Source organism: Myotis yumanensis, unplaced genomic scaffold (genome assembly GCF_028538775.1).
Source record: "Myotis yumanensis isolate MYYU_CA2020_CCGP unplaced genomic scaffold, mMyoYum1.0.hap1 SCAF_33, whole genome shotgun sequence".
Lineage (NCBI taxonomy): Eukaryota > Metazoa > Chordata > Mammalia > Chiroptera > Vespertilionidae > Myotis > Myotis yumanensis.
Window position 1 is genome coordinate 188,455 of NW_027223784.1, and position 11,026 is coordinate 199,480.

General features: G+C 51.8%; 1 protein-coding gene across 1 annotated transcript; it reads left to right on the forward strand.

The window, feature by feature from the left end:
- Window positions 1–1,318: 1,318 nt before the first annotated feature.
- On the forward strand, window positions 1,319–7,801 carry LOC139000814 (testis-specific Y-encoded protein 1-like). Its single transcript, XM_070402827.1, has 9 exons — window positions 1,319–1,627; window positions 2,748–2,825; window positions 2,986–3,097; window positions 3,203–3,348; window positions 3,459–3,509; window positions 6,411–6,617; window positions 7,292–7,403; window positions 7,619–7,638; window positions 7,748–7,801. Exons 1-9 carry the CDS (start codon window positions 1,319–1,321, stop codon window positions 7,799–7,801), a joined length of 1,089 nt encoding a protein of 362 aa, XP_070258928.1.
- The last annotated feature ends 3,225 nt before the right edge of the window (window positions 7,802–11,026 follow it).

Genomic DNA, 11,026 nt, shown 5'->3' on the forward strand with positions numbered 1-11,026 from the left:
CCCACATATTCAGAAGGAAAGCCAGTGAGAATGAAAGAAATGAGATGCAGATAGCAAAGCCATGACCTGCAGGCCCAGAGAATGAGCCCTTTTCTTGGCTTTGTTCTCCTACGCCTTGGATCTGCAAGAATGGAGGGTACAGTCCCCTACAGCCATAGGCCTTCCCCTTGGCTCCAGCTTGGACCTCAGAGACCTTCCAGGTTGGGGTGCCCCCTCTTGCCCAGATCCTATGAACCTGTTTATTATTACATTTTTATTTCTCATCCCAGGATATGTTTAATGCTGAGAGAGGGGGGGGAGGGGAGAGAGGAGAGAAGAGAGAGGAAAGAGGAGAGGAAAGGAAGAAGAGGAAGAGGAGGAGGAGGAGGAGGAGGAGGAGGAGGAGGAGGAGGAGGAGGAGGAGAAGGAGGGGGAGAGAGAGAGAGGAGAGAACCCTTTCTTCCCTGAATCACCCTGACCAGGAATCCAACACAAAACCGAGGTGAATTCCCTGACCTGCCCGACTAGCAACCTCTGGTGTTTGGGACCAAGCTCCAGCTCATGGAGACACCAGCCAGTACTGTCACTGTCCATTCTGCCAGGGGCAAATGTGTACCAGTCTGTAAGTGACACAGAAAGCAAATTCGCCATGTGCAAACTCTGGCGCTTGCAGCAATGGGAAGAGCAGGTGGTGACAGCCAGGAAAAGGCCAGAGAATTATATGTACTTCAGAAGGGGGTCAGGGAGGAGTTTGTATGGAGGGTGGTGGCCGGCAGTGGTGCTGGCGAAGGGAGGGGCGGAGCAGAGTGGGGTCCAGTGCAATCTCGCTCACTGATGGAAGTTCATGTGCAAAGAGCAGCTCGTGCATGGCCAGCGCACCCAGCATAGCTGGTGCATCCTCCTTTCCACGAGGTGGCCCAAACCCCCTGTGGAGGAGATGCACCCCTTGAAACCAAGACTATGCCTGAAGGATCCAGATAAGGGACCTGGGGACATGCAGTGAGTGAGCTCCAAGCACTGCCACCTGCTTGTTGGCAGCTGCCCAGTTCAGGACCAGCGCCACCTGATGAAGGGGTTTGCGGGGGAGGGGGCGGGTCCTGCTGGGTCAGTAGACTGCGGATCTCGCCAGCACTTTGTGTCAGAAGTGTACCCGCAAGGGCCCTTCCGTTGAACACAGGAGCTTGTGTGTACGGGTGCAGGGCGGGGCGTGGGAGGGACCACGCAGGCCTGGGCAGGAGGGGTGGCGAGGTGACATCCACGTTAAGCGTGACGCTGTGCAGAAACGGAGGCCCTAGGAGGCGAGGGCCCAGGTGCTGCTGGGGCGGAACAGCTACTGGACATGGACCTTCTCTCCCAGGTGGTGGAAGCTGAGGCTGGGGACAAAATGAGTGTGGCAGAGGAGGCGGAGTCCCAGGTAGAAGCAGAGGCGAAGCCTGAGGAGCAGCGAGCAGAGCCAGGGCCCAGTGGGACAAGCAGCCGGCCCATACTGGAGGCGCTGGCGGCCCTTCAGGACCAGATGAGCACCGAGAGTGCCCGAGCCAGCAGGGCCTATGTTCAGGTGAAGCGCAAGACCTCTCGGCGTAGAAAGCCCATTCTTGAGTGCAGAAGGGCTATCATCCAGTGCATCCCCAACTTCTGGGCCCAAGCTGTATCCTTGCCTGAGCCCTTCTGGCTTCACTGCTGACAAAGACCACAGGGAGTAAGTGGAGGAGGAGCCAGGAGAAGGTGAAGGGGAGGAGGACAGAGGAAAGGGCCTCCCCTCCCCGGTGGCACAGCACTGGGCGAAGCGAGGGCCGGCTTCTAGGTGTCAGGCCAGGAAGTATGGGCACAACGTACCACGCCACAATCAGACAGTGGAAGGACACCTTTTCTGGGCAGTGGAAAGGTCCTTGGAGGTAGTGTTTTTTGTTTCTTCCTTTTTGACCAAAAAGCTCAGTGGAAACACTCAGCTCGTGTTAGCCAGGTTTAAGCCGAATGCTTCCAGTGTCCTCTCTCAACACATCAGATGCCCATAGGAATTCCGGGCAGGCTTCCTCCCTCCTTCCACAGTCCCACACACAGGTATACACAAAGGAGCAGAGGTACACACACACACACACACACACACACACACACACACACACCCTTTTATTGCAACTCTTGTGCAATAAAAGGCTTATTTCCAACCCGGAATGCAGCCTTTGTGACCCACAGGGATCTCTAGAAGATGTGTGCTGCCACTGTCTCTGGAGACCATACATTCCGTGTCAGCGAAACCAGGGACAAGGCCAGAGTACATGCAGACACCCTGAGCCAGTGGTTCTCAACCTTCCTAATGCCACGACCCTTTAATACAGTGCCTCATGTTGTGGTGACCCCCAACCATAAAATTATTTTCGTTGCTACTTCATCACTGTAATGTTGCTACTGTTATGAATCGTAATGTAAATATCTGATAGGCAGGATGTATTTTCATTTTTCGCGACCCACAGGTTGAGAACCGCTGTCCTAAGCACTGCGTCATTTGCACAGGCACACAGAGGACAGCGAGGGCTCAGAACATGTCTGGAAATGGACCCTCCCATTGTTAAGGCTGGAGCTCAGGTGAACATGGACCCACAGGTACCATTGTTGTGAGCATGTGTGGAGAAAGGTAGGCGGTGAGGAGGTTGGAACAGGGGCAATGTCTGCCATCCACGGCCGACTCTCATATGCCCCCAGGATGGCTCCGTGGCTTTTAGCTGCCCATTTGGTTTCACAGCCTCTGAGAGCTCCTTGACCAAAAGCAGATCCGGAACCACCCTCAGATATCAGCCATCATCGGTGACGAAGATGAAGACCTGCTGAACTACTTGATCAGTGTGGAGGTCAGACTGGGAGGCAGAGTGGAGCCTGGGATGGGGGCTTGGGCACCCGGTGGGACGTGTCTGAGCAGAAAGAAGGGGAGGGGAGGTGGGTGATTCCTGCAAGCAGGCTCACTCCAGAAACTGGCAGACGAGACACTTTACTAGTTGCATCTCTTGGCAGGTGAAGGAAGTGAGCCTTCCCAAATACCGCTGCAGGTTGATGTTTTTCTTCCGGAGCAACCCCTACTTCCTGAACGAAGTGATCATTAAGCAATATGATGTCAGCCTTGCAGGTGAGTGACAGTTCCCAGGATGGGCCTTTGGAAGAGCAGGCAAATGGTGGGTGGGTGAGGATATCAGGCCGATGGGAATCCAGCCTTCCAACTTCCTTCCTGCAGGGTACAGGGCCTCTCGTTCCACTCCAATCCTCTGGTTCTGGGATTATGAACGTGGAGCCCCCAGCCGCCGGCAAGATACAAGCAGCGTCAGCTTCTTCAACTGGTTGTCTAAACATACCCTGCCCGGGTCAGGCAAGATTGCTGAGGTGATACTGCTCTGGCCACTGTCAGAAAATGTGGTGGTGGAAGCCCCACGTGCGTGAAAAGCAGACTAGCAGACTGGTCTGGTCCCCCTCTGCCCTGTGTTCCTTCCTAGATCATCAGCGAGGACCTGTGGCCCGATCCTCTGCAGTACTACCCCGCAGATGCAGGACCCAGAGGAGGGAGCGGCAGAGGGGACCTGTTGGAGAGAAGGAGCCCTCCTGCTGGGCATTAAAAGGTGAGTAGTTGCCCCTGTGAGTCTCCTTAGAAAAGTAAATGCGGAAAACCAGGCCTGGGTAAATTGGAGGTACCCTAGTGCACCCGGAATGTGTGTGAGAGCAGCTAAGGGAAACTGGTGCCCACAGAATGTAAGCAGATGGGGGCGCTGTAAGCACCATGGCTTTCCGGATGACTGGCCTAGGGCCCTGGGCACCAAACATGGTTCTTCATCATATTTCTGCAATCCTGTTGTCGGTGCTTCTGCCACCCACTGGGCCTCTTGCCACTCCAGCGGAGTCCTACCTTCCCAGGCCTTACCCGTTTTCAGTGCCTCTAATTCACGTTTCTTTCAGTTGTTATACCCACTGCTCAGTTCCCCTCAGCTGAGCCCACCATGTTGGCAATGGCAGCAGGATCTGGACGAGAATATTGAAGTCCTGGGGTAGGAAAATTAAACAAGCCAGGAAAAGGCAAGGTGTACTGACTGTGGACATGTGCTGCAGAGGGGCCCAACACACCTTCGGGTGCATGCCAGTGCCTGTGAGTGTGGGTGTGAGTGTATAGAAGGGGACACTCCAGATTCAGAGGAGATGGAGCAGAACATCAAATATGGCCCCGAAGGACAGAAACTATGCAGAGTGTGCCCACACACCAAGGTTGGCTGAGGGATTCTGTCCATTCCCTTTACACAGGAGGAAAAGAGGAGAAAAGGATCGCCTGCGGAAGAGTCAGAGAGCATATGCCACCTAACGTGAGTGTCACTGAAAGAAACATAAAGAAGCTTGCAAGGTGTTGCTGTCTTTGTGTTGTTGGTAGAGGGAACTGTAATAGTATTGGGCAAAGACCTCACAAGGGGCTGTGGAAGCAGCATCTGCTGCATTTCAGCCTGCCTGGAAAGAGGCAGGGCTACACAAGAGGAGACACCAGGCCTCGGAAGGCCTTCTGAGGCTGTTCCCTTCTTTCAGGGTGTTGTCTGGGAGGAGGAAGGAAGAATGGCTGACTTCTGATGACACGTATTATAGTTTGCCCAGGGGACAGGGACCTTGTACACTACAGGAGTGCAGGGGGCGGACTTTAGATCCTGACCCTTAGGCTCTCAACTCCCTTGGCTTGGGCAGTCACTCACATAGACATGCCGTGGTCAGTCAGAAGACAGCTGACCTTTTCAAGATGGAGGCACTGCTCAACAGAAGCCCTGGCCCTGTCCTGTGAGTGTGAATGTTTACAGGTAGAGCCACCCTCCCTGTGTGGGGCAGGCTTGCAAGGAAGTGAGCATGGCTGTGGGTCAGAGGAGAGGAGTTACACGCCAGGGAGGGTGCTAAGGCCTGGGTGTATGGAGGCAGGTGCGCACGGCAGCACCCTGCATGGGTTGCACTTGGGAAAGGGAAAAGGTCAAAACTATGTCAGTAGACCAAAGCCTTCCTTGTACACAGGCAACCACATAAGCCACTCAGAACATTCTGTGGGGGGGGGGGGGGGGGGGGAACCTCAACACAACAATGTTTATTTTCCTGTTAAGCAAGAATGAAACGTGAAACCAGTTCCCAAAGAAGGCAATCACATGAACAAAACTTGCCTTTTTTAAAGGTGGGGGACTGGCATGCCTTTCTCCATTCCAGTTTTCACACTCAGCTTTTGGGGAGGATTTTGGCGTGTGAAAGTGGGTGGGCTTCCTCAGGAACCTTGGGCTGCAGGGGCCAGGTTCATACACCAGGGTTGTGACCGAAGGGCGGGGCTGCACAGGGAGTTGCCCACTGCCCTGTCCATGATTGGAAGAGGCTTTTCAGGAGCCCACTCAGAAACAGCAGGATAGCCCTGGCCAGGTGCCTTCTGTACCACATGTTCACATGACCAGCGCCTTGCGTGAGCCCAGTGTGCACACACTCGGCACTCCAGGGCCTGGATGCATGCACCAGTGAGCAATCGCCTTGCCTGGACTCAGCAGGCTCTGCACCGCCTGCTCCTTCACAGCACAGGTCTCAGAGCCAGGGGGCATCCAGAGTCAGGCTGTGTTGGGAGACTGAGGGCTCCTGGGGCCCTGCTCTTCCTCTCAGTTCAGCTGGGGGGCCTTCAGCTGCAGGGCGGCTGGGGCCACAGAGTGGATCCCAGGGCCTTTGGACCAGGCAGGACCAGGCAAGCAGGATGGCCCAGGAGGATTTTAGCTTCACGTTGGTGCATGAAGGTGGTGATGCCCAGGACATAAGGGCACAGAAGGTTTGGAGGAAAGTTTTAGGGCTGGAGAGGGAGGATTTCATGCAAGTGAGGGAGGCTGAGACCCTGGAGCTGAGGTTGGAGGCAGGCCAGGAAGTTTGGCTAGATCTTGAGTGGGGGGCAGGGGAGGACTGGGTGGCTGCAGAGCAGTGTGTGCAGGGAGAAGAGAGTGAGGTGCAGCAGGGAACCCAGAGTGAGGAGCAAGGGGAAGACAAGGAGGGCCTGGGGGAGGAGTTGCAGGCACAGGCTCACTTTGTCCTGTGGACAGAGGGCCTTCTGCAGGTGGTACCATGGCAGGCCACTTGGGCGGGAGAGGGGGTTTTCCCCGATCTGCAGGTGGGGAGGCAGGAGGAGGTGGTGAGTGAAGAGCTGAGGCTGGAGGCACAAGTGACTAGGGATCTGCAAGGGAGTGACCACCAGCAGGAGGGGTGGGTGGAGGAGCAATTAATTGTAGGGGAACAGTTTGTCCTGCAGGTGGAGGTGGAGGGCACCATGGAGGCAGTGGAACAGGTGAGAGAGTTGGGAACCTCAGTCAGAGGTCAAAGCAAAGCCAGAAGAAGAGGAACCAGTGCAGCATGAGCAGGCCCAGTCAGGGCCTGGGGCCAAGTTAACCGGGTCCCCTCTGGAGGTGCTCCAGGCCCTACAATTGGAGATGGAGCTCATGAACGAGCAAGCCAGCAGGGCCTTCTCTCAGCTCAGGCAAAGGACTCCGCAGAGGCTCAAGCCCTATTTTGAACTGAGAAGCCTCAATATCCACCGCATGCCTGGATTCTGGCTCACAGCTGTATCCTTGAGGGTAGCGGTGCAGGATCACAAGGAGCATGGGACAGTGCAGGAGAACAGTGTAAGCGGGGATGGTTCCCATAGAAAAGATCATTGAGGACAAGGTCGATGCAGTTTTCCCCAGTCTGGCCCAGGGTCCTGGAGACACCCTCCGTCTTATACAGGCCCCATAGAAGCGGTAACTGGGGCCCAGGGGCAGAGCTCCAACACAGAGGCACACATACAGCAGGGGCTGAGGCCCAATGACAGGGCTGTGTGGCACTGGCTCTTCTAGGACTAACTAATGCTGCCCTACAGGCCGTCTGTAGTCCAATTCCTCACTCAGAAGCAAGGAATGTGTGATGTGTAGCCTGCCAAGTCCTCAGCACAAAACAATCTGGTGGGCATCAGGGTCTGTCAGGAAACAGAGTGGTGATGTGCCCCTTTCTGCCTTTCATGGAGAAGGAGCCGCCTAAAGGAAGGAGAGGCCAGGCCAGGGTGTACTTTCTAGCTGGTCCATGCCCAGCTCCAAGGGTGCAGGCTCCTTGACCCAAAGCAGTTTGTCAACCACCCAGAGTTGTCGACCATGATCAGAGTCCAAGATGAAAACATGCTCGGCCACATGATCGATTTGAAGGTCAGGCCACCTGCTCCACAGAGTGCTGGAGGGGAGGTAGGGAAATGGCCTGTCCCTGAAAACAGCTACAGGCGGTGCCCTGGGCTGCGACTTGACTCCCTGGGTCCACTTTTCTGCAGGTGAGGGAAGTCAGGCATCCCTCAGGTTGCTGCACCATTAGCCTGTACTTCCGCAGCAACCCCTACTTCCGCAACCATGTGATTGTGAAGGAGTATCTCATCACCCTCATAGGTAAGAGGATGCTCCCTGCATGGGCTGCACCTGGTGGTGGGCAGGGTGGGAAGGCGCTGTGCCCAGCTTCACATACCCCTCTCCTGCAGGATACAGGCAGTCCCGTGCCACCCCCATTCAATGGTACCAGCATTGTGAACGAGAAGCCTACAGCCACGGGCACCAGGACAGCAGCCCCAGCTTCTTCTACTGGATCTCTGACCACATGGTGGCAGGATCTGGCAGGATTGCTGAGGTGGGATGTCACTGGCCAAGCCAGCATACAGCCTTCTATGTCCGCCTGCTGCTTGGATTTCTATTCGGGTCCCTGTGGTCTCCTGACCCAGGTCTGTTTGCCCTTCCAGATCATCGGCAAGGACCTGTGGCTCCATCCCCTGAAGTACTATGAGCGGACATGATGGGTGAGGAGGGGCTGCCTGGGCTCTCCCCCACTGTGCTGCCAGGTTCCTGGGCCATTCCTTTTCTCTCACAGGGACACCTGGATGCTGGGAGGGATAGAGCCTGTGACACCAGGTCCTCATGGTGTGGGCGTGAGACAGGAACCACCAGCACAACAAGGGCAGTGCAATTCCAGTTAAGGCAGAGGGGGGTTAGGCAGGAGGCGGGAGTGTGCATGTCCACTGTCACTCAGAGTCAAAGCAGATTCATTGAGCCACTCCTCTGAACTCTCCCTCTAGGCCGCCCAAGCACCTTCAGGCCTTGCCACCTGCCCCTCAACAGGGGCTGGCATGACATGTTCTTCCTATACTCCTTTCCACAGGTGTCTGCGAATCTTCCTCATGCCAAGGCCTAGGCTGCTGTGCTGCCAAGCCATGTAGCTCTACTGCTGCCCTCCTCATCAGCTTTTTCCCTAAGGTCTCCTCTTCCTCCTGGGGCCAGTAGGATAGGCCTGCTCCTTATCAGTATCTTAGGGTGCAAAGTGTGGGCCACAGAGTTGGAGGAACCCTTGTTTTTCAGCCTGTCTGAGGTTTTTCAATCTTTTTATCCATTTAGGTTTTCCTAGGAGATACCTAATTTGTTTACCCTCTCTAACTGGAAAACAGGGCAGCATGCCATGACGAAAAAACACACTGCCTCATTTTGTATGCAGTTCACTTCAAAGACTTTATGTACGTGTGGTCATGGACACATTGGATGATGCAGGGCCATGAATATAACTCACCATCCAAACACCTTGATTTGTATGTTTGCAGTAAAATCAGACAAATTTGATTTTGTGGGAAACTTTATTCTGAAAATTTTAACACTACAAATGTTCAAATTAAACATTTAAGTATATTGTAATTAAATGAACACTTATGAAAAAACCTTGAATAATTCAAATTTTGCATTCTATCTAGAAATTTCATAAAGGGAACGATAATTCTTCCTTCTTCCCCAATCCCACCATTTGCTTTTAGTCATGCTTCAATAACAGAAGACAATTTATTTACAAATTAAATGTAAACCATAACTTAGCATTATGTTTTTTTATTTCTGTGTATACTTGCTTTGTCACAGGGGCTTCCCCTATGACTCCTCCAGAGGAGCCCAATAGTTTAGCTACTGTACTGCAGGATTCACTGTCTCTGCCGTAGATGGTGAATCCTATGATCGCCACCAACATCATGCTAAGGACCACTTACAGAGGAGTCCCATCAGCTGTTGCAGTAATTGCTATGCCCCCTCCATCATATCCATCTCGTCTGAGGCTGTAATAATCATCACAGCGACTCCTTCCACCATAAGTCCGAGGGGCCCTCATGTTGGTGATGCTCCACATGAGCCTCCTGTAAAGTCAGTGACCAAATAACAAACTTTAACATTTTAACAAATAATTTTAAGTCAGTATGACATGACCCTAGTAAAGTCTTAAATAGTTGGAAAACCTATGCTTTTATAGCCCTGTGCTAAAAATATGTCAGTAATTCTGAGGCTGGCAAGGGAGCTTACATTTATCTAAAATACAGCTGAAGAATAATGTTGTGACAGAAATAATGGATTATGAACATTTGTGAAGGCACATTTTCTGGAAACAGGCTGAAATTCTGACCCTCATATTATTTTTATGCTTCACACTGTCAAATTCTCCTTCTGTAAAATGAAAAAAGTTAAAATAACCCCCTGGCTGGTGTGCCTAATTGTGTTGAGCACCAGACTTTGCACTGAAGGATACCGGGTTTGATTCCAGGTCAAGGGCATGACCCTGGTTTTCAGGGTCCCTTCCTGTCCCTGGATGGGGATTGTACATGAAGAAACCAAACAAAGTATCTTTCTCACATTGATGTAGAGCTCTCTCAGCCCAACTCCCTCCATACCACTCTCCCGAGATCAATGATATATATCCTCAGGTAAGAAAACAAAAGAAAAAGAAAAAGTTGTACTTTGTTTCTTTAATAGAGACAATAAATGAGTGTGACCTTCACCCCTGAAAGAATTGTACTGTTCCACATGAGCTACTAAGGAAAGAAAACAAGACCTCCAAGATAATACAAAACCCATAGTGCATATAGTCCTCCCTGTGGCAAATGGAAATAAAAGTAGAGTAAATCACAAGGTGGCCTTTAAATCCAATCCTGTCACTTACACACAGTCTATCTGGACACTTACCATAGCTCTCATATGAACCTCTGTAAGAGCCTCCAGTTCGATATTCAGAATAACATCTACAGGGACTGCTGCCACAGCCATCACGATCACTACGTTAAAAAACACGGTATTAACTATGTCCAAGTTAACAACTGCAGTGTGCTACTGGATAAAAAGAGAGAAGGCTTTTAAACACCTGTGTCTCCTACAGGAGTGCTCATCTCCAGGACCTGAAAGGCCATGGTCACGGTGTGCATCTCCCTAGATGGTGGGCCATACTGCTTCCTGACCCGGGAACCTGGATCATCTCTGCCGGAATAACTGAAGGAAATGAAGCAGAAGTATTTTGAAATCACCTTCTAAGATACAGAATAGGGACACACTCTGACTACACAGATAGCAAAATGCAAATTGGCAGAAGGCTTCAAGAGACATTTCTCCAAAGAAGACACAAACAGCTAACAAGCTCATGAAAAGATGGGTCATCAGGGAAGTGCCAATCAACCAAAATGAGATACTTTATTCCTAAGTAGGTTCCAATGTTTGAAGAGGAAAATATCAGGGGATGTCGGGGATTTAGAACAACTGGAATGCTGTGCACAATAAACAGAAAAGTGACAAGGTCTGGCTGCTGTTGAAAATAATGGAAATTAAGACTCTGAATATACTGCATGCTACTTAGTTGGTCAATGGTAAATATTTAGTGTTATGATAGAAGAGTTTCACCTCACCAACAACAGTACCTAGTATACATTAGGTGTCCTTATGTTTTGTTGCCGGTTACCTATAAGTAGTAGTGCCATCATCATCTCTTGGAGACAAATGGCACTTTCTCCTGGAAGGGATTGGCTCTTTGCAAGGAATGCCTGCATAATTCTCTCTCACACGTGACAGCGGTTCTGTAAATGTCAAATACTTACGTGAGGATATCACAATGGAGATCAATGTTTTAAGGAAAAAGCAACTATTCAAAGCACCACTTTATTTCCTCTCTCAATGAAAATGTTTACGTTTCCTCTAAGACTCCAATAGGCTCAAGGTTAAATGCACGATAG